We start from the raw sequence: 26,674 nt of genomic DNA on the forward strand, positions 1-26,674 counted from the left end.
AGGGGAGCCCCCCCCCCCCCCCCCGCCCGGCAATTTTCTGCAATTTGTTTGCAACCTTTCTTGAATTTTAGAGCATATTTGCATACATTACAATTGCAATTACCCAGGTTGAAAATTTTTGGGGGGTGCACGTGCCCCCCGTGCCCATCGCCGAGCACGCGCCTGAGCACTCGCAACAGCAGCACTCGCAACAGCAGCACTCGTAACAGCAGCACTCGTAACAGCAGCACTCGTAACAGCAGCACTCGTAACCGCAGCAATCGCAACAGCAGCACTCGTGACAGCAGCACTCGTAACAGCAGCAATCGCAACAGCAGCACTCGTAACAGCAGCAATCGCAACAGCAGCACTCGTGACAGCAGCACTCGTATCAGCAGCACTCGCAACAGCAGCACTCGCAACAGCACCACTCACATCCACACTGTTACACTAACTGTCAAGTTTTTTTAGAAATCTTTTAGAGTGTCAATACGGTTAGGACGGGGCCAACCATGTTATTTTTATGTTAGGAGAGTCGCCATGTGGAGTGTTTTCAACTTTAACTTGACTGTGAATCGTACTTCCACGGTTCCACTGCACGCATGACCAGCTTTGGCCGCAGATCTTTCGCTCGCTTTTACACACGCATATCCATTACAGATGGAGACCAGCTGGGACCAGATCTGATCATGTAAGTGCAGTAAAATGGAAAGGCGCTGTTGAAGCTGAACATGTACATAATCCTACGCAGTCGCGAGGGCATGACGCTCTGATATGGCCCGAAGACATTTGAGTGGTCTTGCCAGAGGTCGTAACGCCCAAGGTCAGTAGACCAGAGGGCGTCACGACAGCAGGCAAGATCACTCACATAATTGAGCGCCTGATTAGAGTGTCATGCACAACATGCATGGGATTTGTGGTTCAGACAACGCCCACACAATAAATATTTATTCCCGTAGCTATGCAGAAGACGTTACTTCAGTGACGTCTGGCGCTAGCCAGGGTCCACACAGCTTTAATTTGGTGTTTGTTTGTGTGTTTGTGTCACGCCTGGCGCTATCCCGTGTCTGTCCCGAACTGTACCGTACCATCAAACACAGCTGGCCACATACAGCTGGCCGCAATATTCAAATAGGGCTTTCAAACGCAAGATCATAACGTGAAGCAACTTGGAAGAATGAGTATGAATGAGAAGTGTATGGGGGAATGCATGTAGGGCAATAGTGCGGGTTCGAATCCCAGGTACTCGTAATGCCTGAAAAAATAGGAAAATTGAAAAATTTATTTACAACCCTTTTCTTTTTTTGCCGTCATCAAGGCGGTAGACGGTGTCGTTGTACCCTCGACTGTACCTGTCCCGTAACTGTCCCGTACCTGTCCCGTACCTGTCCCGTACCTATCCCGTACCGTACCGTACAATCAAAGAAGGCCGGCCACAATGCATACTCAAATAGGGCTTTCAAATACAAGATCATAACGTGAAGCAACTTGGAAGAATTAGTATGTATGTGAAGTGTATCGGGGGATGCATGCAGGGCGATAGTGCGGGTTCGAATCCCAGGTTATGTCTAACAACAAAAGTAGAAACTTATAAGAATTTATAACATCCCTATGCATTTTTTGTCTAGGTAATCAAGGCAAAAAAGCATAGCGTAGGGCCCTGAGCTTCCAAGCTCTCTTGTTGAGAGAGAAAGAAAAACCTTGGCAATGGCGCTCTGTGACAATGTTACTGATGGACTGTGTGCAGTGACCAATAAGAAATGCTATTTGTTTGGTCATGACTTTTCAGTACGAAATAGAGGTTGCGACTTCGGCGATGATTTTGTTTAGGAATGGGTTTGCTCTCACACTGGAGCTCACGCTATTCTGCAGACGACTTGAAACTTGACTGACTCACTACTGCCATCCAGAGAACACGAGAAGTCCATCGAACCTTCAACTCGGCAAACCTGCGAGAAAGCACCACTCCCAAACTTTATTTCGTACTGTTGTGCCCAGCGCGGGCGTGCAGCCTTGCTCGCCGAGGCCGCTGTATTGTTTGATTGTGTTTCTCTCTCCGGTCAGTTCGTTGCGTGTTCAGTTTTTGGTTGGCCCTGTGTCGTGGCCCGGATTTTATTTTAGAGCATCGGCTCTAGGTTTTTGGTTGGCCCATGTGTTGTGGCTTGTTTTCTGAGCGTTGTCTCTGGGTTTTGAAAGCTTGTTGTTAGCTTGTTTTGCTACAATGTAAGCTGGTTTTGGTTCCTTTTGCTGTTGTACATGTGGAACGTGGTGTCGATTTATTATTTTGTGGAATGTCATCAAGGGGGCAGGTGTTATGAAATGATGTGTTGTTTTCCTGTGTGTTGGCATTCCCCAAACTGTCTCGTCTAGTCGCGTGCATGTGTGATATGAGCATGCGCGATTCTGTAGTCGAGAGTCCTTTTGTCAGTCTTCTTGTTCGTGTCTGTCAGAGTAGTCTACTCTTCCGTAATGTCCAAATGTATTATGTAAAACAAACCAGTCTTGTCCTTTGTGTCCTGCGTCCCGGGGAACGGAATGGCTGAGATTCCGTAACAGCCACAATCTTCCTCAGCCTACTCAAGCTCAACTGATGAGGGGTGAATTCCCCGAAACACTGTGTATTGAGCAGGGAGTGGTGCTTTCTTGCAGGTTTGCCGAGTCTAAGGTTTGATGGACGTCTCGTGTTCTCTGGATGGCAGTCGTGAGTCAGTCAAGTGTCAAGCCGGCGGCGGAATAGCGCGAGCTCCAGTGTGGGAGCAAACCCATGACTTTTCAGCTTTGAGTTAGAATTGCTCAGGTAGAGTGAAAACAGTGGTGATGTTAGTAGTGTCATGACCCGGACACGACTCGTCGTGAAAGCGACCACGCAATGAGATTCAGCAGCCAAAAGCTGGGCTCCGAAATATTCTAGAGTTCTGTAAGAACCATGATTAGTCCCGCGAAGGAGTTGGCACTTTCGTTAGTTGAGCAATCATGGCTTACAACTCGTGGCCTCGAGTCACAAGTGTTGTCGTACGGCGGCTACACCTTCAGTACAATTGTTCAGCATTGTACTCACTACACTGTTGAGCTTGAGGGGACCCTGCTTAGTCCTGCAAGGGAGCTGATACCTTTGTTAGTCGAGCAAGCAAGGCCCCTCTTCTCGCGTCATACAACCTAAAGGATCCTGCAAGTGCTTCGCGCACTGCGGACTCCGTTATCCCTTTTTGGGAGAGGTCCCGGCTTGACCGTGAAGCGCCCTACGGGGTAATGAGAGGGAAGAGCCTACGAGGCAGAAGATGAAGGGTGACCCAATCAAGACACCGTACGAAGGCGGCGCGCTCTAGCTGCAGCAACATCCGACGGCGTACTCCAGGCTCCGTCGCACGATCGACGTACGAATAACCTCGGAGATCACTCATATTTCTAACACTTTTCATGTAATGTGGGTGAGCGAGCTCCCCGAAGCTATACTAAATATTTCCTACTAATTATTATATCACAATTATACTATAACCAAAATCACATAAAAGCCGCCTTCTTCCAACGAATAAAAGTATCTCTGATCGCTCCCCTTCAACCTTCGACTACCTTGTGTGAGCCGGAAAACAGGTGTGAGCTAGCAACTTGGATGGCTACTATATTGGTCGTCTACCTGGGTAGCCACTAGACTGATCTAAGCCAAGTCACAAACCCGCCGAAGCGCGGCCATGACAGTAGTACCGTATTTTACCGATTGTAAGTCGACCCCGGATATAGGTCGACCCCCGTATCCGGAGGTCTCAATTCTGCGGTTTAAAGTTTTCACCCAAAGAAGCACTACTAACCATCTCCTGCTACTAAAACATCAACTAATCATGTGAACATTCCTTATTGGAGGGTATAACATCCCAATCCTTGAAAAAGGCCAATAAACTGGCAACAATGTGTACACATGGTTCACTCGTACATGCAGTGCAGGTCATTTTTTGTAAGATACTGATAATGGGGAGCAAACCCTTTCTTACAAATCATCGCCGAAGTCGCAACCACTACTTCGTACTGTTGTGCCCAGCGCGGGCTTGCGACTAGTTGGTTTGGAGGTGACAGCGTTGCGAATGACCGAGGGTCCTCAACGTCTGGTCTCACCGTCCAGGAGCGACACTGACTCACGCTGCTATCTGGTGTTCACGAGGTGTTTGTCGCGCTGGAAATGGAGCGTCTCTGTAAGTTTGTATCCCTGGTGATGTTTGTGCCTGGAGAGCACTATATAAGTGGTGCTCTTCAGGCACAATCTTCCTCAGCCTACTCAAGCTCAACTGATGAGGGGTGAATTCCCCGAAACACTGTGTATTGAGCAGGGAGTGGTGCTTTCTTGCAGGTTTGCCGAGTCGAAGGTTCGATGGACTTCTCGTGTGCTCTGGATGGCAGTCGTGAGTCAGTCAAGTGTCAAGTAAAGTCGGCGGAATAGCGCGAGCTCCGGTGTGGGGAGCAAACCCTTTCATACTGATAATTCCCGGTTATAAGTCGAATCCCAGTTGTAAATCGACCCCCACCCATTCTCCTTCTATTTTTAGTCGTAAAAGGTCGACTTACAACAGGACAAATACAGTACTAGTAATATAATTTACAGAGTGAGGGTCTTCTGTACCACCCCCTCCCCTCCCCCTCCACACCTGGCCATGCTGGATGCTGTCGAGCTCCGCGCCCTAAATTTCATTGGCCCTGGTACTATTCTTCCCCGCCCCCTTGTTCGGCGAAAGGTCTCTACTCTCTGCCAACCGATGTGTGGCCATGGTCTGCCTTAAGTTGCCGCCATGTGCCCCCCGCCAGATATACCGCTACATCATCGCCGCACACGAGCATCTCAAGCACAGCACCATCTCCACAAGCTTGAGCTGAATCTCTCGCCACGAGCTCCTGACTACCTTCTGCGCTCTTTCCCATACTGCATCGTGCCAGTGTGGAATAGACTGCCACCGGCAATTCTGGACAAGCAGCCAGCCCGGAAACACCTGCAGAGCTTCAAGATTGCTGCATACCGTCACCTGCAACAGAGTGACTGGTGCTCTGTTCATGACTGGTGCTAGCCATGCACATGTATCACACTGGCCTGCCATCAGTGAACGCAAATCATTATGACATTATGTTGACCCTCTTGTAAAAGTAGCATTACAGTCATAGCGATGACGATATTCCGCAGAACTCTTTCTCTCTCGTTACTTATATCTCTCCCCCTCTTTCTCTCTCTTTCCCTCACTTGCCCATCTCTCTCTCTCTTTCTCTCTCTCTCTTCTCTCTTGTGCACTCTCTCTCTCCCTCTCTCTCTCTCTATCTCTATCTCTATCTCTCTTTCTCTCCCCCTCTCTCTCTCTCTCTCTCTCTCTCTCTCTCTCTCTCTCTCTCTCTCTCTCTCTCTCTCTGTCTCTGTCTCTGTCTCTGTCTCTGTCTCTCTCTCTCTCTCTCTCTCTCTCTCTCTCTCTCTCTCTCTCTCTCTCTCTTTCTCTCTCTCTCTCTTTCCGCCATTCCTCTCGCCACCCCCCTCTCCCATGGTGCTTGCTGTGTACGCCAATTCCTAGACACTTGGGCAGGGGAGTCCACTGCATCTCACCAGCTCAGCTGATGTGGCGCCTACACACCCATTGTTTTATTTTTTTGTTTTGTCTTCGTTTTATCTCCCCTTCTTCCGTAGGTAAGTGCAATGTGGAAAAAAAGAAAAAACTCCCCTCCCCTCCCCTCTCCCTTGGCCTTGTATTATGTGCCGTATTCGCGAATGGTAAGTGGTGCGTCCTTAGCTAGGCAACACCAAGCGTCTAACTATCCAGCTCACCATCGACAATCCTGAGTTCGTCTTCATTTCACCATTTGATTTTAGTGCTCTAGGGTCCGACCTAAAGTAGAAAGGAATTCGATTACACTCTTCGTCGCGACCTCGCCACGGCCCGACTGAGAATGACCAAACCTCTCACGAGAGCTACTACTAAGATGAGCACGCTATTTTATCTGCCCGGTGTTATGAAGATGGCAGAACAACAGAAACCAACAACTTTCTCGGGACTTGAAGTTTCCCATTCAATTTCAGGACACGGGCTGGTTTGTTAATGAGTGCTGTCACTCACGCCGCTCCCAGCAGTGTCATCGAGTCCGCCTTGCGGCACAGCACCCCACATTCCGTGAGATATGTCGCATCTGATTCCGTTGGTTAATGTCTATTTCTTCAGCGATCTCACGTAAGCTACTTTCTCATGCATTATTTTGTACTTTTGTTTGTCATGACTGTTGCATGGATGGCATGCTGGTTTGGTGTTCTTATGATAATAGCGTGGGAGAATCATGCTACCAAGTAGCTGCAGTGTTATTTTGGCTGAAATCACTTTCAAGACTAAAATCTGACGTGTGCTCAATGCCATCGCCTACCCTGTGGGTGACACCATAAATGACGCAGATGGAATACTACACAAAAATAATGGACACAGATTTTACTTCAGCTGGGCAGAAATTAAGAGCACCGTGCCGACAAGCTACAAGTACTCTGGTTTCTCTTTCCCTGCCTGACTCTCTGTCCGTTCAGGCCCGTCGCACCGACTTTAGAGGTGGGGCGGCCATGGAAGGAGGGTGTGGGGCCCTCCCGCAGGGAAAATTTCAAAAATTGAAGCCAAATGCAAGCATTTCCGGGCATTTGGTGCCATTTCAGTGTAACTACAATGAAAGACTTTTTGATTCTGCAACAGACCAAGTAGACGCTATGATCAGGGACAAGGGCTCTTCACTATCCTCCCCCTGGAAAAAATTCCAAAATTGAAGCCAATTGCAAGCATTTTCAGGCATTTGGTGCTATTTCAGTGTAACTTGTGCAATGACAGACTTTTTGATTCTGCAATAAACCACGATCGGGGACAAGGATTGTTCATTATTTGCCACGTTTGGGCTGAGCTGCGATCATCGCATTTTTTTGCGGTGTGATCAAAAAAAAAGAACCACCGAAAAAGTGGCCTCCAGGTGGCGGGCGATGAAAGCAAGCTAGCATTATTCAAGTACACTGTTACGACCTTCCAGCGGGATAGGGTAAGCAGTCTTGATAAATGCCCACGCGAATGATGTGGGACAGCACGAACTCCAGAAAACGAAATGCGCTCTGGGACGGAATAGTGCGGAGCGCGGTGAATTTGCTTGGTGCGGATGAGAGCTCCGACAAAGTCAGAGACCACCAAGGCTTCAGTAACAAGTAGACATTGCGCAGCAAGGGTCGCACCAGTGTTCGAACACAGAAAACAGCGATTCCGGCAGTCTGACTAAGACGAGCCATGTCACAAACATTGCGATGTGCGATGCGACCATTTTAATGACGTGGAGGACGTAGGCCATATGGGACATGTAGGAATTCCTACTAACATTACAATTGGTATTCCTTGTAACTATATTAATATTAGAACACGTTCTTAATTTGCTATCTGCAAAATGCTTCGTTATTTAAATTTTGGTGGTTGACTTACAGCCTGAATAACCTTCCTTGTTGTGCAAATATGTTCTCTGGAAGCTTCATAAGGGAATTTGAGGCCAAAAACCTGAAAAAATGTGAGAGAAATGCAGCAGAAAATTGGATTTCTGTCATGCTTTTCAGGTTTGGAGATATTTATGCATTTGTTTTTCTTCAGAAAGTAGTTGGGTGGACATTTTCTATTGGTCGAAAGCTGTTATTAGTCAGCTGCGGATCAAGTATTTTTCCAATGGGGGAGGGAGGGTTCTACCACACCTCCACACTGGCCACAGTAACATAGCACAGAGGGAACTGCAACAATGGCGATAGTTTTGGTATTTATCTCCATGGTCGACGAATACATGGATGACATCCACTGAAGTATGAGGCCCTACAAGAAAATGTTCTGCTACAGCCGTAATCCCTCGTTCCATGTATTCTCTCAAACTTGCAAATAATCCCGACAAACTTCAGAGCTGTCAACAAATGCAGTTTGGTCAAAGCATTGGTCTATGGGAAGGTAACACAGCAAAAAAATATTTACAATGGAGAGTTTGCAAGAATACCACCCAATACGTTCCTGGGGTCCAAAACCCAATATACTGGGAGTGTAGGAAAAAAGTCAACATGGAATGAAGGTTAAGCCCAGATGCCTTCGTGATTTCGGCAGTTATGGATACAATCCAATGCCTGTTTTTTGTTGTTTTTAAACAATGCAACACAATGTGGAAAGGTCACAACACTAAGAGACAAGATCAAAAGGAAAGCTTTTCAATAATAATAACAATAATAAAACGTAGCCTGAAAAATGTCCACGTCCGCTATTTATAATAAAAATAAGCTGCTGCAATTTATAGATTCTCATATGCAAGCAACCTGGGCCTCAGCAACAACCAGCTCAGCAGACTCCGGATGCCGAACCGATCGCTCACGGAAAAGAGTGTAGGAAAAAAGTCAACATGGAATGAAGGTTAAGCCCAGATGCCTTCGTGATTTCGGCAGTTATGGATACAATCCAATGCCTGTTTTTTGTTGTTTTTAAACAATGCAACACAATGTGGAAAGGTCACAACACTAAGAGACAAGATCAAAAGGAAAGCTTTTCAATAATAATAACAATAATAAAACGTAGCCTGAAAAATGTCCACGTCCGCTATTTATAATAAAAATAAGCTGCTGCAATTTATAGATTCTCATATGCAAGCAACCTGGGCCTCAGCAACAACCAGCTCAGCAGACTCCGGATGCCGAACCGATCGCTCACGGAAAAGACCCAGTGAACCCCGCAAACACATGATGCATGATCGCAACAGGGCAAATGATAGACGGCATCTGATGTAAGATATTACGTGGGAGTACTGCTCCTTCCTCCTTTCCGCTCTCAATAACGCGATTTGGCGATAGAGTGATGTCGCTGCTCTTCCCATGCCATCACTTGCCGACAGCACAACAGGCATGAACGTCGCATGCTCCACCTCTCTCACCCTCTCTTCATAGCATCGTCGCTTTTCTTTTTCATGGCGCTGATAGACAGTGGTGTGTGTTGCAGATCAATTTGAGCGTGCATGAGGATTAAAACCCGTATATCAAGTAAAGTACGCTCAAAACGACTGCCCCACAAACCACTGACCGCTACATCAAGCCACGCACGCTCCTCCACGATAGCAGACCTGTATCTCATTCTCTCTCCAGTGAGTGGCTGCAGCAGTGGCTCAATGGAGACATTGTGACAGGTCTCTTCAAGGAGAGAGGCTGTCATATCCCGGATCTCATTATGGCGGATAATGGTAAAACCACCAAGGGGACATGACAAGGCATGGTCAATACCATTGTCCCGTTCGCAACAGCAATGAGTTGGTAACCTCGGCGGCATCCAACCATAACGGAGGCACAAGCCTTATCCGATGCCTAGTTAACACTATAGTGCTGCGGCACATCTGAAGGAAACAACTCAAACTTTCAAAAAGCTTTTCAGCACCCAGGAAGAAAGCAAAACAGCAGCGATCTGCATGTTCAGCTGCGATCCGAAACTTCTCATAACTCAGGGAAAATTGACGGAAAATTTCTACAAAACTGGCACCCATGTAAAGCTCTTCTTGTATGCTGTCCAGATAATGTTATTTGTGCAGGTGCAGAATTTCCCCTGTTCTGTGAAAAATCTACAAAACACTGGTGATGTACTCGGATTTCGTGAAAAATCTCCAAAACACTGGCGATGTACTCGGATTTCGTGAAAAATCTCCAAAACACTGGCGATGTACTCGGATTTCGTGAAAAATCTCCAAAACACTGGTGATGTACTCGGATTTCGTGAAAAATCTCCAAAACACTGGCGATGTACTTGGATTTCGTGAAAAATTGCACTCAATTTTGAAACGGGTTTTCTTGAAACTCGGCAAAATGACATATGCCCCCTTTACGGATGGAGTGGCACATTATATTCTGTTACAAGGCGTTGAGCCCTCCTGCACTGTAGTGACTCCTGTCACGAACATCAGTCGTGATCATTTATGTGCCCCCTTTTTTTGGCACCAAGCGATTCCCTTTTGTATGCACCCAGCCATGTCTGGCTGTCCTGCAGCTAGCAGTGTGCTCTACTTGCTCTCTGTTGTATGCATGTACCCGTTTCTGGCTGCCGTGCATGTCGCGGTGTGCTCCCCTTTCTTCGCATGTATCCATTTCTGGCTGCCATGCATGTCGCGGTGTGCTCTCTTTCTGTGCATGTATCGTTTCTGGCTGCCGTGCATGTCGCGGTGTGCTCCCCTTTCTGCGCATGTATCCGTTTCTGGCTGCTACAGCTCGCGTTGCGCTTCCCTTGCTCTCCTATGTGTACGCACGTCCATTTCTGGCTGTACACGCATGCCTATTTCTGCCTTCGCGCTGACCCCTGAGGAATCGCTTGAGCCTAGTATGGATCCAGTGATCCGAATGTAGCGCCGTTCTCAGCAAGAACTTGCCGACTTTATATTTTGTTGCTCTACAAGCAGCTTTTCGCTAGTCTTCTTCATGTCTCTTCTTAGAGTAGAGACCAGTTTTTTCCTGCTCTAATCAGTAGCTCAGAGCTACATCAATAGCAATAATAAAACCTTATAAAAGACAAAAAAAACTCTTGTCGATGCGATGACAACGACGACAAACTGGTGCCAAAACCCTACTAAGTAGATGCCAGCGAAGAAGGATAAGACGCCCGTCGGGACTTTGTTCCTCAGACGTAGGCAGGTGCATGTGCAGCAAGTGGCCATTCAGAGAGACATCAAGGAAGCCTCTGCCCTGCTCCAGACCATCGAACCTGCCTGTTATGAACCCTCTAAGATTCTCTAAATTGTCAGGATCGTACGACCACACGGCACGAGGACAACTCTTTTCCTTTACACAGTATATTTCACTTCATCTGATAATTAACAATGAACACTAATAACACCAGCTATTTATAGCATGCAGAAACAGCGTACATGCAAAACATAAGCATATAAAACTGGACATAACAGCGTATACACCAAAACGCACACAACGCATATAGCGTATGCCATGCAGCAACATCAGCGGTACGGCGGAGTCGAAATACAACATTTCAACGAATACAATGCCATAAGCGCGAAGGCCTTTCCCAATTGAGAACTGGTGGTTTACAACATTCTCCCCACCAAAGGGCTTCTCACCGCCGTACAACAATGCACACAAGTCAAAAACGATCCGGGGCTCTGACTACGCGCCCAGAACGCGTCATCTCCTGCTGCCGTGGTGGTGGTAACGGTGCTGGCGGTTCATACGCTGGCTGCTGAGGGACGATAGCAGGTTGAGCGGTATCGGCAAGCCCAGGAGCCACGTCCTGTGACGATACTTCTAATGGCACTAACCTTTGGATCGGCCTCAACAGGGTACTGGTACTCAACTTAACCTTGGCAACACGACGCTTGCCATCTCGACCAGGGAATAACTCGATGATCCGTCCCAAACGCCAGAACTGTTTGCGCTTGGTATCATCGAGAACAAAGACAACATCACCCACAGCTAAAGGGCGCGACATGGTCTGTTGGTGCTTGTTCAGCTGACTTAGGTACTCCACCTCCCAACGATTCTTGACATGCTTCAGTGTCTGACTGAGGTAACGCAATCTCGCTGACATACGCGTAGCGTCCGGGGTACCTGCTGGCTTCGCTGACGACATCCAAATGTTACCCATCATCATTGCAGGGGTTACTGGTGGCTCATCCAGGCTATCAGACACATAAGTTAACGGACGACTATTCACCACTGCTTCAACCTCATACAAGATGGTCTCAAGCTCCTGAACCTTCAGAAACGCTGTTCCCATTACCTTTTTCAAGGCACTCTTCACTGTACCAACCATTCGCTCATAGAAGCCTCCATGCCATGGTGCAGCTGGAGGATTGAACATCCATGGCACACTCAGTTTGTCAGATGCCGCCTTGAACGTTGTAGCGTTGTCAGACCTGATCCGAGACGGCAAACTACGTCTCGCGACAAACTTCCGAAATGCCATCAAGAATGACTCGGTACTTAAACTATCGACCACCTCCAAGTGAACTGCTCTGGTGGTGGCACACACAAACAATGCTATCCATACCTTCGGAGATGACTCACCACGGCGCACGTACAACGGACCAGCATAGTCGATGCCGGTAGTTGCGAACGGCCTCTCGTGAACAACTCGGTCTTCTGGCAGCGGCGGGCAGACTTCTGAGGCAGCCTTAGCCTTGTAGCGGCGGCATGTAACACATCGCTGAGTAATGTTGCGTAGCGCTCGCCGACCACCGATAATCCAGAATTTCTGACGGATAAACGACAAGACTCCTTCTACACCTTGGTGCATCCTTTCAACATGCATTTTCTCCAACAGCAAATCGGTCAGATGATGTTTGCCTAACAGGACTGGGTGCTTGGCTCCATACGCCAACTCGCTGTGCTGAAGTCGTCCCCCGGCTCTGAGCACTCCATGTTCATCCAGAAACGGTGCAAGCTGATACACCTTCGACCCGGGCTTCACTGGTTGACCTTGCTTAATCAGCTCAAGATCCTCAGCGAAACATGCGGCTTGAACGATGCGGTACAATACGTTGTCTGCTGCAAAATAGAGTTCAGCACGAGGCTCAGTGTGCTTCCACTGCAACATCCGAGTCACCATGCCCTGTGCCCTCGACCATTTACTGAATCGGAGCCACCATTCCTTATCAGATTCTCGACTACAGGTGGTGGCTGACACTCGTACTTCTACACTGGACTCATCTGTAGCTGCGGTTGAGGATGCGGTGGGCCAGTCATTGGGCTCCGTGATCCAGGTTGGTCCGCCCCTCCAGAACGGACTACGGATCTGCTGTGCACTACTCCCACGCGACGGTAAATCTGCTGGGTTGTGAAGGCCCGGGCAATGGTTCCACACAATGCCGACCTTCTTCGATATCTCTTGGACTTGACTGACGCGGTTAGCCACAAATGTTTTCCATTTGTACGATGGATTACTGATCCAATGAACGGTAGTGAGACTGTCAGTCCAGCCATAGACTTGCGTGACGGTAACACGCAGCTCCTTCACCACAAACTCAGCGTAGCGAGCCGCTAAACATACTGCTTGTAACTCAAGGCGGGCTAACGTGGGCGGAGACACAGGTGACACTTTGGCCTTGGCAAATACCAAGTGCGACTGTCCATTGACGACTGCATACAAACAACATCCAAACGCTTTCTCACTGGCATCCGCGAAGGCATGAAGCGCAATCGGCGTGTCAAGATTGCAGCAAATCCAACGTGGTATGTCAATGCTCACCACTTCGGCCAACTCTCCCCACCATTGCGCACATGCGGCTGCGATGCCATCAGGCAACATATCATCCCAGTCGCCTCCGACTTTCCAGGCTTGCTGTAGCAGTATCTTTCCCGGCACAACTGCCGGTGCTGCTAGACCTAGCGGATCAAACACTGATGCAACACACTTGAGGAGGGATCGCCGGGTCCAAACAGACGGCCTATCGGACTCGCCTAGCGCTGCTATGCTGAGCAAGTCATCACTGGTTTTCCATTTCAGACCGAGGACTTTATCTCCGGCCTCTGGATCGCACGGGATTTCGTTGCCTCGCCACTTGCGTAACTCCATGCCAGCATCCGTAAGCACACGCACGCTGAACTCTTGCATCTCCTTGGCTTCCGAGGCATTTGACACACTAGAGACCAAATCGTCAACGTAGAAACTCGTGAGCAAGAGATCAATACGATCTCGCTCTTTGGGTGCAGACAACGCCCGTAGCTCCTTCAAGTGATGCTGAATCACCGCAGTGAGCATGTACGGCGAGCAGTTTACGCCAAATGGCAGTTTCGTTAGCCTCCAGGTTAACAGTTCATCGCTGTCGCTTCGCCCGGGCCACAAGAAACGCAGGTACGGACGGTCTTCGGGATTAACCGCGACCATGAAGAAAGCCTTGCGGATGTCCGCTTGCAGCGCGCTCTTATATTCACGGAACCGTAATAGCATACCTGCGAGACTCGGCAATAGCGACGGTCCAGGGTCAACCATGTCGTTCAACGACTTGCCATCTGGAGCCGTCGCCGAGGCATTGAACACCACTCTTAACTTCGTGGTTGCAGCGTGCTCGCGGAATACACCATGATGCGGTACATAGTACCCGGCATCGCTCTCACATGGCTCCAGCTCAATTGCTCCAAGCTCGCGGTACTCCCTGATCAGCACATCATCATAGAGCGCACGCTTCCCATTTCTCTTCAGCTTTTCAAGAAGCCGCGTTGCGATGACTCTAGCTTGAGCAAAGTTATCCGTTGGGCGACGCTCATTTCGCCACAAGAGACCCACTTGGTACCCGCTGCCCTGGCGACATAGCGGGAAAGATGGCAGGTGCTGATGTTGTTCTGGAGGTTCATCCAACTGCCATAGTTGTTCAATGTGGGCTGTGACACATGACACGGTCACCGGCTGACTGTTTCGACTTGGTGCAGACGCTGGACCAGATAATACATTACCTATCTCTGTGTTCCACACCGTCTCACCATTAACTTCCTTCTTGCTGTGCAGTACCGCGTTGATATAGTCTGCACCAATCAGCATATGTATTTCGTCTGATGTCCCTTGTTGAGGCTTGTCACTCAGCTCTACTCCCCAACTGTGCCACTGGGCAATGGTCTGCGGACTTGCGCACTTCAGGTCCATCTCAAGCGTTGGTTTCACGAACGCGCGTACCCGAATGCTAGCGGAGCTACCCTGGATCGTGATGGCGTACTTATCCATGCGCTGTTGGGTTGGTTCCGCGCCGAACGGCTTCACCTCTACATTTTCAACCCCAACGTGTTCTGCATCGATTGCTGACACCAACGCTGCAGTCACGAATGACGCCTCAGCACCCGAGTCCAGGAACACGCGAACCTTCGCGTTTCGAGTTCTTCCCTCAACTCGTGCCACTCCGGTCATCAGCCGCACACTTGGCGAGTGTAGACAGCACGACCCAACATTCTTCTCCGTAACTATCTCAGTCGGTTTCTCCCGGCTGTAACCTGCTCTATCCAACACCTCATGTATTAGCAGGTGGTGTTTCCTCTGGCATTTCGTGCATCTCGAGCCTGACCGACATTCTCTGGCCATATGGCCATACTTAAGGCAGTTCCAGCAGAGTCTCTCTCGCTGCAGAAAACCCTTTCTCCCTTCCAGTGGCAGCGACTTTAGCTGCTTCTCTGCATCTGCAACCGATATCGCCATGCACTGTGCCGACGCCGTGGGCCTTGGCACGGATCGTTCTACTGGCTTCCTGGCAGTATCACCCTGTCGTCCGTGCGCGACCTGGTAAGACGCGCCGTGCTCCTGTACCTGGCGCAGTGACATCCCGTAGCACTGCCGTTCGACCAGGTACGTCTTCATCTCAGGTCCGCATTGCTCCAAGATTACCTGCTTTGCCATTGCTTGCAGCACCGGGGACATTTTACCTATATCGGCGCTATACTTGGTGTCCACCTCGCCATCTTCTGTCATAGCGAGTGTGGCCCACACTTCTACTTCTCGGCAAACACGGACAACGTATTGGTGAAACGACTCATCTGACCGCTGCTTGCCTGTCAGCAATGTCTTCCACGCTTTATCCGGAGTCTTTCCGAGCGAGGCGAGCAACTCTCGCTTCGCTTCCTCGTAATTATTGCATCCAATACATATCCTCTCCGCTTTGCTACCCGCTAGCGCGATGCGCAGTCGCAGCAGCCATTCGCTTTCTTCGAACTCGTTCTTGGAGCAGATGTCCTCGAACAGGTCAAGATAACGCTCCAATGGCTGCGTTCCATCATATGAGGGGATTTTCATCAACGGTTGACGCCCCCCGCTGTTACTGGGAGCTTCCTCTGTACCTCCCATCGCGGCTTTACCATCACCCTCATACGCATTGGCGATGCGCTCGTTAATCTCCTTTAGTGTTTTGTCAAACTCGGTGCGGAGCGCCTCCTCTCGCCGTCTGGCACTGCGCTCCTCACGATCCTCGTACTGTTGGAGCCTCTGCTCCACATGTTCCATCAACAACTCGCCTTCTAATCCTAACCGAACTCCATTGGCGATAAAACTGGCTTCCAAATTGTGTAGTTGCTCTGCCATGCTCGCTCCTATCCTGGCGTGGTCGCCAAATGTTATGAACCCTCTAAGATTCTCTAAATTGTCAGGATCGTACGACCACACGGCACGAGGACAACTCTTTTCCTTTACACAGTATATTTCACTTCATCTGATAATTAACAATGAACACTAATAACACCAGCTATTTATAGCATGCAGAAACAGCGTACATGCAAAACATAAGCATATAAAACTGGACATAACAGCGTATACACCAAAACGCACACAACGCATATAGCGTATGCCATGCAGCAACATCAGCGGTACGGCGGAGTCGAAATACAACATTTCAACGAATACAATGCCATAAGCGCGAAGGCCTTTCCCAATTGAGAACTGGTGGTTTACAACACTGCCTCTCCCGATCCGGACACCTTGCAAAAGCTAAGTTTCTTGTGCTGTGTTTTAGAATCTTCCTTATTAGCATATGACGATTTTTGTGGTAGTTTAGCTGAGATTTTGGTTCCTGAGAATCTGGGTATCTCTAAAGAAGATGTTGAAGCTGAGTTAGAGGATTGTGTAAATTGCTCATCATCTGTACGCTCCACAATCACTGCCATCAAACGCACGTTACACACGTCATCGCCTAGCGCGATCGGAAACCCAGCTGGCGCTAGCGACCCAGGCTCGCACGATCAGCATGTCTTAGCCTCAGCATCACTACACGCTACCGCAACAAAACTGCTATCTACCACACAACAACAACATAAATCCATCACTCAAACACAGTCACAGCTCCTACAACAACAGACCGCTCTCCTCAACACGCTACAATCTCAATCTCAGCCTTGTACTACTCCAACATCAACATCTGTCAAATTACCAAAATTTGAAATTTCCAAATTTTCTGGAGATTTTTTGAAATGGAGCGAGTTCCATGACATGTTCATGTCCTCGATTGACAGTAACACGGGACTGTCAGAGATACAAAAACTCACCTACCTCAAGGACCACGTTACTGGGTTGGCCCATGACGCCATCTCCGGCCTCCCTTTGTCAAACGCAAACTACACCATTGCGCTGGATATCCTTCGTGCCCGATTCGGCACCAAACAAGTACTGGTGGATTCGCATTACACGTCAATGCTCGACTTACCTTCCGCGTCGAACACCACGACCTCGTTACGCAAGTTGTATGACCAGTTAGAAATTCACTTGCGTAGCCTTGATGCTCTCGGCGAGAAAACTGACTCAGGCGTAATTATCTCCATCATGACAAGCAAACTTCCACGTGCCACACTTGTAACCCTTGAGCTAAAAAAGGGCCCAACGCCATGGACCTGCCAGGACTTAAGAGACGCTCTAGGAGTGTACATTGCGGCACACGAAGCGGCAGATCGCCTTTGCCCTGCAAAGAAGCCCAACGACACGAGCAGCTTCAAGGCCTCTCATGCCACATCCCCTTCCCCATCTCCATCTTCTGGGCATTCATTACCAGCACAAGCAATGTCTCGGCGAAAGCCTACTTGTGCATTTTGCAAGGCCGCACATTATACAGACGAATGCACCAAAGTTACCACGATCAATGACAGACAGAAGGCAGCTAAAGGTCGTTGCCTCAAATGCTTCAGTACACGGCACAGTACACGTGAATGCACTAGCACAATCACTTGCTATCATTGCAAAACGTCTGGCCATCACCGCAGTTTGTGCCCGACTAAATTCACAGCCTCATCCCAAACCAGCCTAAGCGCTCATGCGGAGGTTTTCACACCTAACGCCAACACACTAACAGCGAACGGTGGTAGCCATGTCGTAATGCAAACGGCCGTAGCATCATGCTCAACACACGATGGCCACATTGTCAATGCGAGAATCTTGTTCGACACTGGTGCAAATCGCACGTATGTCACTTCACACTTAGCAACACGTCTCAACCTGCCTACAGTCGGTAAGCAGTATATTTCTTTAGCAACCTTTGGCAATAGCAAGCGACACACAACAGAATATGACCAGGTGGAAGTTAGGGTGCAGTGCAATGATGGCTCTATGCACCTCCTCAAAGCATGTGTGTTACCAGAAATAACTGCACCGATTCAGAGGGTAGAATTGGCAAAGCGGTATCCAGTCTTGCAATCCTTGCCCCTTGCCGAACCGCTAGCTTCTTCTTCAGGCTCATTGCCCATCGACATACTGGTGGGCCTCGATCACTACTACCATATTGTGGGTCCAGACCGCTTGGAACTTCCAGGGGGACTTGTCCTCCTGCAGTCTTCCCTCGGCTTCATTTGTACAGGTACGGTACCTACACCGGCCACGTCGGAGGGTCAATCATGTCTTGCAGTCCACAGTCACAGCGATGGAGATCCCTCTATGGACTTGCAGCGGTTTTGGGCAGCGGAAGAGTTCCCTGTCCCAGACAACGCAGACCACGAAGACATCGTTCTTCAGCGATTCCTCCACACACTCTCTTTCGAAGACTCTCGCTATGTTGTCGAGTGGCCGTGGCGGGACCTGCACGACGAACTTCCATCCAACTACGGATTAGCACTGGGCCGACTGACCTCCCTTTTGAAGCGTGTCACGTCAAAGCGTACTCTTCTTCAACAGTACAACAGTGTGCTGCAAGATCAGTTGACCAAAGGCATTATTGAGATAGTACCGCCTGGGCCCACTTCGAATTCTGTGCATTATCTACCCCACCACTGCGTAGAGAAGCCTTCACACACGACTACAAAGCTCCGAATAGTCTACGATGCTTCCGCCAAGCTCTCACGCTCCCACCCCAGCCTGAACGACTGCCTAGCTGCTGGCCCGAACCTCGTCCCTGATCTCGCTGGAGTCCTTCTGCGTTTCCGCCTTTCGCCTATTGCCATTTCCAGTGACATAGAAAAAGCTTTCCTTCAACTCAGCCTATGCAAAGCGGACAGAGACGTCACTCGTTTTCTGTGGGTCAAGGACCTTGATCAACCACCCTCACCAGAGAATCTTGTAGTCTACCGCTTCTGTCGTGTGCCATTCGGGGTGATCAGTAGCCCCTTCCTTCTAGCAGCTACTGTTCGCCATCATCTCTCTATTGCCGACGTCCCAGACGCGCAAGAACTTCTTCGGAATATCTATGTAGATAACTTGTTTATCGGCGCAACCTCTCCTGATGAGGCCCTTCATAAGTACACTGCAACGAAGAAGTTATTCTCAGCCGCATCGATGAATGCCCGAGAATGGTCTAGCAACAGTCCAGAGTTCCTTCACCACGTTCCCGAACTCGATTGCGCTTCAACCGGTACACAAAAGTGCCTTGGTATGCTTTGGGATACCCGTCAAGATAGTCTCTACTGTACAAAGGTCGCTGCCACTCATGCCGTCATAGCAACCAAACGTCACCTACTGCAAACCGTGGCCAAGTTCTTCGATCCCCTTGGATTGCTTTCTCCTGTTCTGGTGCGCGCCAAGATACTTCTCCAGGACGTGTGGAAGTTAGATGTAGGCTGGGATGACCCTCTTCCACTTGAAATCTTGGATCGATGGCAGAGTATTGCGATTGATTTAGAAGAAGCGCATACTGTAGCCTTCCCTCGGTACGTCGGCAACGCATCACCCAATGTCTCGCATGCGCTCCATGTCTTCTGCGATGCGTCCGAAGCAGCCTATGGCGTAGCTGCCTATCTTGTTACCGACAATGCCCACGAGCGGGCATCTCACCTCATCTACAGCAAGTCTCGTGTTGCGCCAGTAAAGCCGTGCTCCATCCCCCGCCTCGAGCTGATGGCAGCTCTACTTGGTGCCCGAGTCATCCTCTACTTACGCCAGGAGCTTCCTTTGGCCTTCTGCTCCACAGTGTTGTGGTCTGATTCGACCACCGTTCTCCACTGGCTACAATCAAATGACAAGTTGCCAGTCTTTGTCCTCAACCGTGTAACCGCAATACGCGCCGTCAACGATCTCCAGTGCCGTCATGTTCGCTCAGCTCACAACCCAGCGGATCTACCGTCACGAGGAGCCTCAACCTCATTCCTACTGGACAACATCCTCTGGTGGCACGGACTGCCTCTCCTCACGCAGCCTCTAGCTGATCTACCATCAAATTGCCCAATCGTGCACGCCACCATCGCCCTTGGGGAGGGTCCTCCGGATTCAAAGGTGCCAGAGTCTCAGCAACCACACAATAAAAAACCCGATGCACATCACAAGCAAAAAAAAAGATGTGATGAAACACCCCCATTTGATATTGATGTAACACGGTTTAGTTCGTTCTACACCTTAGTACGTGTCTCTGGTTTGTGTGCCCGCTTTGTGTCCAGACTCAAGTCAAAGCTACCGGGAGGGGCCGCGACTGGGCTTCTCCCCCTCAGCAGCAGGGAAACGGAACAAGCACAACTGCTTTGGATACGCCATTGGCAGCAGCGACACTACCCAGACGTTGTCGACTGCTTGGCATCCAACAAGCCTCATCAGCTGATCGGCAAGCTAGGCCTGTTCAGTGATGAAGACGGTATCATCCGGTGTCGTGGACGACTGGAGAATGCAGACCTGTGCAATGACGCCAAGTTCCCGATCCTACTACCCAGAGCTGTAGCCAGCCTCGTCATCACTGACTGCCACAAGAAAGTGTTTCACTTCGGTGTGAACCACACGCTCGCCAGCCTACGACTGAAGTACTGGGTACCGAAGGGACGAGCGGCAGTCAAATCCACTCTGCGACTTTGCCAGGTTTGCCGGCATCACAGTGGTCCCCCATTCGCCAAATCGGATATGGCCCCCTTGCCATCATCGCGTGTGAAGCCATCCAGAGCCTTCAGCCACACTGGAATTGATTTCTTTGGCCCAGTATATGTCCGTGGCCAGCCAGTTGCTACAAAGGTCTGGGTCTGTTTGTTTTCCTGCATGTCCACCAGAGCAGTGCATTTGGAAACAGTGAGCAACATGACTACAAGTGAATTTCTGCTAGCCTTCCGCAGATTTGTTGCACGACGTGGAACCCCAGCACTCATAGTGTCGGACAACGCGCCCCAATTCAAGGCAGCGGCCACAGCTTTAGAAGTCGCATTCCGCGATATTCTACACCATGAGGACGTCAGGTCCCACTTCGCCCGTCATGATATCCAATGGCAATTCATAGTGGAATCAGCACCATGGATGGGTGGATTCTACGAGAGGCTTGTGGGCACAGTGAAGAAAGCTATGAAGAAGGCACTGGGCAGATCCCTAGTCAGTCTTCAACACCTCAGCACGCTGCTCACTGAGATAGAAGCAGTTGTGAATTCCCGTCCACTTGTTTACATCGACGAAGATGTCCGTACTGTACTGACACCTGGTCACTTCCTCTCCACCAGCCAGAGCACTGGCCTCTTTGATCTCCCGGAGACAAGTGACGACCCTGACTTCCGCCCGACTCCAACCACTGCCGAAGAGTTACTCGCCGGTTGGAAGAAAGGTCAGAACCGCCTCCATGAGTTTTGGCGCATGTGGTGCAATGACTACCTGCTGAGTCTACGCTCAACACACACCACCCATCACAGCCAAGGCCGTTCTGTCCTCCATCGTACACCTGCAATTGGAGAAGTTGTGTTGATAAAGGACCAGCTTCCCCGAGCATCTTGGAGATTGGGCAAGGTGTGTGAAATACATGTCAGTGCAGACGACAAGATCCGGTCGGCGTCTGTCACCACTGCTGATCGACGCACACTGAAGCGTCCACTCAGCTTACTCTATCCGCTGGAACTGAGCGCGACAGAGACACCACCAGCCGGTGTTACAGCAGATGTGGCCTCAGAACCTGATGCCGTCACAGACTCTACTAAATCTCGTCCACAGCGCGCTGCCGCAGCAAGGCAGAGAATTGCGCTGAAGAGTCTCATTGACGATGATGCCGTCTAGCGCTACCAGTAAGCATATTTCTCCTTTCCTCTTTCCTGTACTGATTTTTCTCAAATTATTCTTTCGCTCATTTTCTCTCCTTTCTTCTTGGTGGGGAGTGTCACGAACATCAGTCGTGATCATTTATGTGCCCCCTTTTTTTGGCACCAAGCGATTCCCTTTTGTATGCACCCAGCCATGTCTGGCTGTCCTGCAGCTAGCAGTGTGCTCTACTTGCTCTCTGTTGTATGCATGTACCCGTTTCTGGCTGCCGTGCATGTCGCGGTGTGCTCCCCTTTCTTCGCATGTATCCATTTCTGGCTGCCATGCATGTCGCGGTGTGCTCTCTTTCTGTGCATGTATCGTTTCTGGCTGCCGTGCATGTCGCGGTGTGCTCCCCTTTCTGCGCATGTATCCGTTTCTGGCTGCTACAGCTCGCGTTGCGCTTCCCTTGCTCTCCTATGTGTACGCACGTCCATTTCTGGCTGTACACGCATGCCTATTTCTGCCTTCGCGCTGACCCCTGAGGAATCGCTTGAGCCTAGTATGGATCCAGTGATCCGAATGTAGCGCCGTTCTCAGCAAGAACTTGCCGACTTTATATTTTGTTGCTCTACAAGCAGCTTTTCGCTAGTCTTCTTCATGTCTCTTCTTAGAGTAGAGACCAGTTTTTTCCTGCTCTAATCAGTAGCTCAGAGCTACATCAATAGCAATAATAAAACCTTATAAAAGACAAAAAAAACTCTTGTCGATGCGATGACAACGACGACAACTCCTAGTCTTCATACAGTCCTAACATCTTATTATAGGACTTACAACTGCACCAGGTTAGTGGAGGTAAACATATTCGGTTCTAATTCAGTGAGATTAGTGTTGTGCAACTTCCTGAGGAATGCCAGGGATACAGACAAAGTGACGATTATAGACCAGAAACAAATTGACGAGCAAGCCGGTTTTGCATGGCAGGGAACAATTGTTGGGCTGAACGGGTTCAGCACTAAAAGTAGCTGACAATACTTTGAGCTACACTAACTGATGACAAACTTGTAAATAATATATTTAAACCACATGCATGCACGCATACACACAACAAAACTTCAAACAAACAAAACACACATACGCACAGTTATCCAGACACTCTAGTGCGCATGCATGCGCGCGTGCACCTTGAAACCTTGAAACCTTGAAACTGCCACCTAAAAAGGTGATGCAGTGCCTCAAAGAGGCAAGGAGGGCAGAGTTACTTCTTGCATTTGTGTTGAGCCCGGTACTGGAGACGTGTGAACTTCCGAGAGCAGGTCGGGCATGAGATGGTGCGGAGCTTGGAGCCAGAGCTGCATGCTCTGCGGTCACAGGTGTGGCAGTGGTAATGGCATTGGCTGCAATCAGGTGGGCACACACACACACACACGCGCGCGCACACACGCACACCTGTGGCACTGGTGCACAAAAAGTCGGTCGCTGGTCGCACAAGGCAGGTGGTCGCTGTATCCGGTGCAGGGAAAAACGGTCGTTAAGAGCAGGTGGTCGCTAAAGACAGTGGTCGCTAACACCAGCATACACCGCTTACACTGTATCATCTTCTGGCCCAAAACTCATCGCCATTATCCAATGCAATGGGTACGATCCAATGCCTGGTTAACACTATAGTACTGCGGTATATCTGCGGTATATCTGAAACGACAAGTTCTCGAGAGTGAAAGGCCTTCTCGCTTGTGACATTGTGTTCGTTTCAATGCAGCTGTATCCCGACTCCGCCGTACCGCTGATGTTTACAACGTAGTATACTCTACATGCGCTATGTGCGGTTTGCTGTGTGCGCTGTAGTTGTATGTTGTATGTGTATGCTTTTCTCATGTACGCTGTCATTTTCACGCTATAACTACCTAGTGGTTTTAGTGTTGTTCATTCAGTTGTTCATTACATTCATTCATTGTTCGTCGTTTAGTTAGTCGATGGAAGTGAAATATACTGTTGAGAATAAATAGTTGTCCTCGTGCCGTGTGGGGTCGTTCGTTCCTGATACTTAAGAGAACCAGAGGGTTCACAACATTTGGCGACCACGCCAGGATACGAAGCGAGCATGGCACAGGAACTATGGATCATTGAGCCACCTTTATCGCTAACGGAATTCGGTATGGATTTGAAGGCGATAGGTTGAGCGAATACGTGGAGAAAAGGCTCCGACAGAGCGAGGAGTTTGAAGAGCGCAGTGCTAGACGGCAAGAGGGTGCGCTCCGCACAGAGTTTAACGAAAAGCTCAAGAAGATGGACGAGCGCATCGCCGTCAGTACATATTATGAGGAAGCAAAGCGAGATTTGCTTGCCTCGCCCGGAAGGACGCCGGACAAGGCGTGTAAGACTTTGCTTACAGACAAGCAGCGGTCAGAGGAGTATTCGAAGCCAGTGGGAGGATCAGTTCCAAGGCCCACTGGGTCGGTGCAGTGCATGGCGACATCGGTCGGAGACGCTCAGAAGCAGCTGGAGTCTCGGCCGAACGACGTAGAAGCGCAAGACATAGAAGCGCAAGACGTAGAAGCGCAAGACGTAGAAGCGCAATACGTAGAGGCGCCAGACGTAGAGGCGCCAGACGTAGAGGCGCAAGACGTAGAGGCGCAAGACGTAGAGGCGCAAGACGTAGAGGCGCAAGACGTAGAGGCGCAAGACGTAGAGGCGCAAGACGTAGAGGCGCAAGACGTAGAGGCGCAAGACGTAGAGGCGCAAGACGTAGAGGCGCAAGACGTAGAGGCGCAAGACGTAGAGGCGCAAGAGTTAGAGGCGCAAGACGTAGAAGCGCAAGGCGTAGAAGATAAGGAAACGAGAAGGGCGATACTGGTTAGCACGGAAGAAGTAAGCGGCGAGACTGTGTGGAACACGGAGATCGAATGTAGGTAATCTGGTCCAGCGTCCGCCCCACGAGGCAGTGGCCCAGTGACTGTGTTGTGTGTGACAGCCCAGATCGGCAAGCTTGGTGTTGAGACTGTTGAAGTGAAGCCGTTCGGTGCGGAATCAAGCCAACAGCGGATGGACAAGTTCGCCATCACGATCCTGGGTAGCTCCGCAGTCATTCCGGTATGTGCTCTCGTGAAGCCAACATTAGAGCTTGATCTGAAGTGCGCGAGTCCGCAGACCATTGCTCAGTTGGCAGAAATGGTGAGCACTGGTAATATTCCACCTTGGCCACCCCCACAGCAGCGGATGACTCGTTCTGGGCGTGTAGTCAGAGCCCCGGTCGTTTGACTTGTGAGTTGTTGTACGGCGGTGAGAAGCCCTTTGGTGGGGAGAATGTTGTGAAACGACAAGTTCTCGAGAGTGAAAGGCCCTCTCGCTTGTGACATTGTGTTCGTTTCAATGCAGCTGTATCCCGACTCCGCCGTACCGCTGATGTTTACAACGTAGTATACTCTACATGCGCTATGTGCGGTTTGCTGTGTGCGCTGTAGTTGTATGTTGTATGTGTATGCTTTTCTCATGTACGCTGTCATTTTCACGCTATAACTACCTAGTGGTTTTAGTGTTGTTCATTCAGTTGGTCATTACATTCATTCATTGTTCGTCGTTTAGTTAGTCGATGGAAGTGAAATATACTGTTGAGAATAAATAGTTGTCCTCGTGCCGTGTGGGGTCGTTCGTTCCTGATACTTAAGAGAACCAGAGGGTTCACAACATTTGGCGACCACGCCAGGATACGAAGCGAGCATGGCACAGGAACTATGGATCATTGAGCCACCTTTATCGCTAACGGAATTCGGTATGGATTTGAAGGCGATAGGTTGAGCGAATACGTGGAGAAAAGGCTCCGACAGAGCGAGGAGTTTGAAGAGCGCAGTGCTAGACGGCAAGAGGGTGCGCTCCGCACAGAGTTTAACGAAAAGCTCAAGAAGATGGACGAGCGCATCGCCGTCAGTACATATTATGAGGAAGCAAAGCGAGATTTGCTTGCCTCGCCCGGAAGGACGCCGGACAAGGCGTGTAAGACTTTGCTTACAGACAAGCAGCGGTCAGAGGAGTATTCGAAGCCAGTGGGAGGATCAGTTCCAAGGCCCACTGGGTCGGTGCAGTGCATGGCGACATCGGTCGGAGACGCTCAGAAGCAGCTGGAGTCTCGGCCGAACGACGTAGAAGCGCAAGACATAGAAGCGCAAGACGTAGAAGCGCAAGACGTAGAAGCGCAATACGTAGAGGCGCCAGACGTAGAGGCGCCAGACGTAGAGGCGCAAGACGTAGAGGCGCAAGACGTAGAGGCGCAAGACGTAGAGGCGCAAGACGTAGAGGCGCAAGACGTAGAGGCGCAAGACGTAGAGGCGCAAGACGTAGAGGCGCAAGACGTAGAGGCGCAAGACGTAGAGGCGCAAGACGTAGAGGCGCAAGACGTAGAGGCGCAAGAGTTAGAGGCGCAAGACGTAGAAGCGCAAGGCGTAGAAGATAAGGAAACGAGAAGGGCGATACTGGTTAGCACGGAAGAAGTAAGCGGCGAGACTGTGTGGAACACGGAGATCGAATGTAGGTAATCTGGTCCAGCGTCCGCCCCACGAGGCAGTGGCCCAGTGACTGTGTTGTGTGTGACAGCCCAGATCGGCAAGCTTGGTGTTGAGACTGTTGAAGTGAAGCCGTTCGGTGCGGAATCAAGCCAACAGCGGATGGACAAGTTCGCCATCACGATCCTGGGTAGCTCCGCAGTCATTCCGGTATGTGCTCTCGTGAAGCCAACATTAGAGCTTGATCTGAAGTGCGCGAGTCCGCAGACCATTGCTCAGTTGGCAGAAATGGTGAGCACTGGTAATATTCCACCTTGGCCACCCCCACAGCAGCGGATGACTCGTTCTGGGCGTGTAGTCAGAGCCCCGGTC

The 26,674-nt window shown here is 49.9% G+C and overlaps 1 protein-coding gene across 1 annotated transcript; it reads left to right on the top strand.

Moving 5' to 3' along the window:
* Positions 1 to 17,786: 17,786 nt before the first annotated feature.
* Positions 17,787 to 21,845, top strand: LOC135821858 (uncharacterized). The gene is made up of 2 exons (XM_065334857.1): positions 17,787 to 17,919; positions 18,265 to 21,845. The coding sequence occupies exons 1-2, from the start codon at positions 17,787 to 17,789 to the stop codon at positions 21,843 to 21,845; spliced, it is 3,714 nt and encodes a 1,237-aa protein (XP_065190929.1).
* The last annotated feature ends 4,829 nt before the right edge of the window (positions 21,846 to 26,674 follow it).

This window comes from Sycon ciliatum, chromosome 7, assembly GCF_964019385.1.
Source record: "Sycon ciliatum chromosome 7, ocSycCili1.1, whole genome shotgun sequence".
Classification (NCBI taxonomy): Eukaryota; Metazoa; Porifera; class Calcarea; order Leucosolenida; family Sycettidae; genus Sycon; species Sycon ciliatum.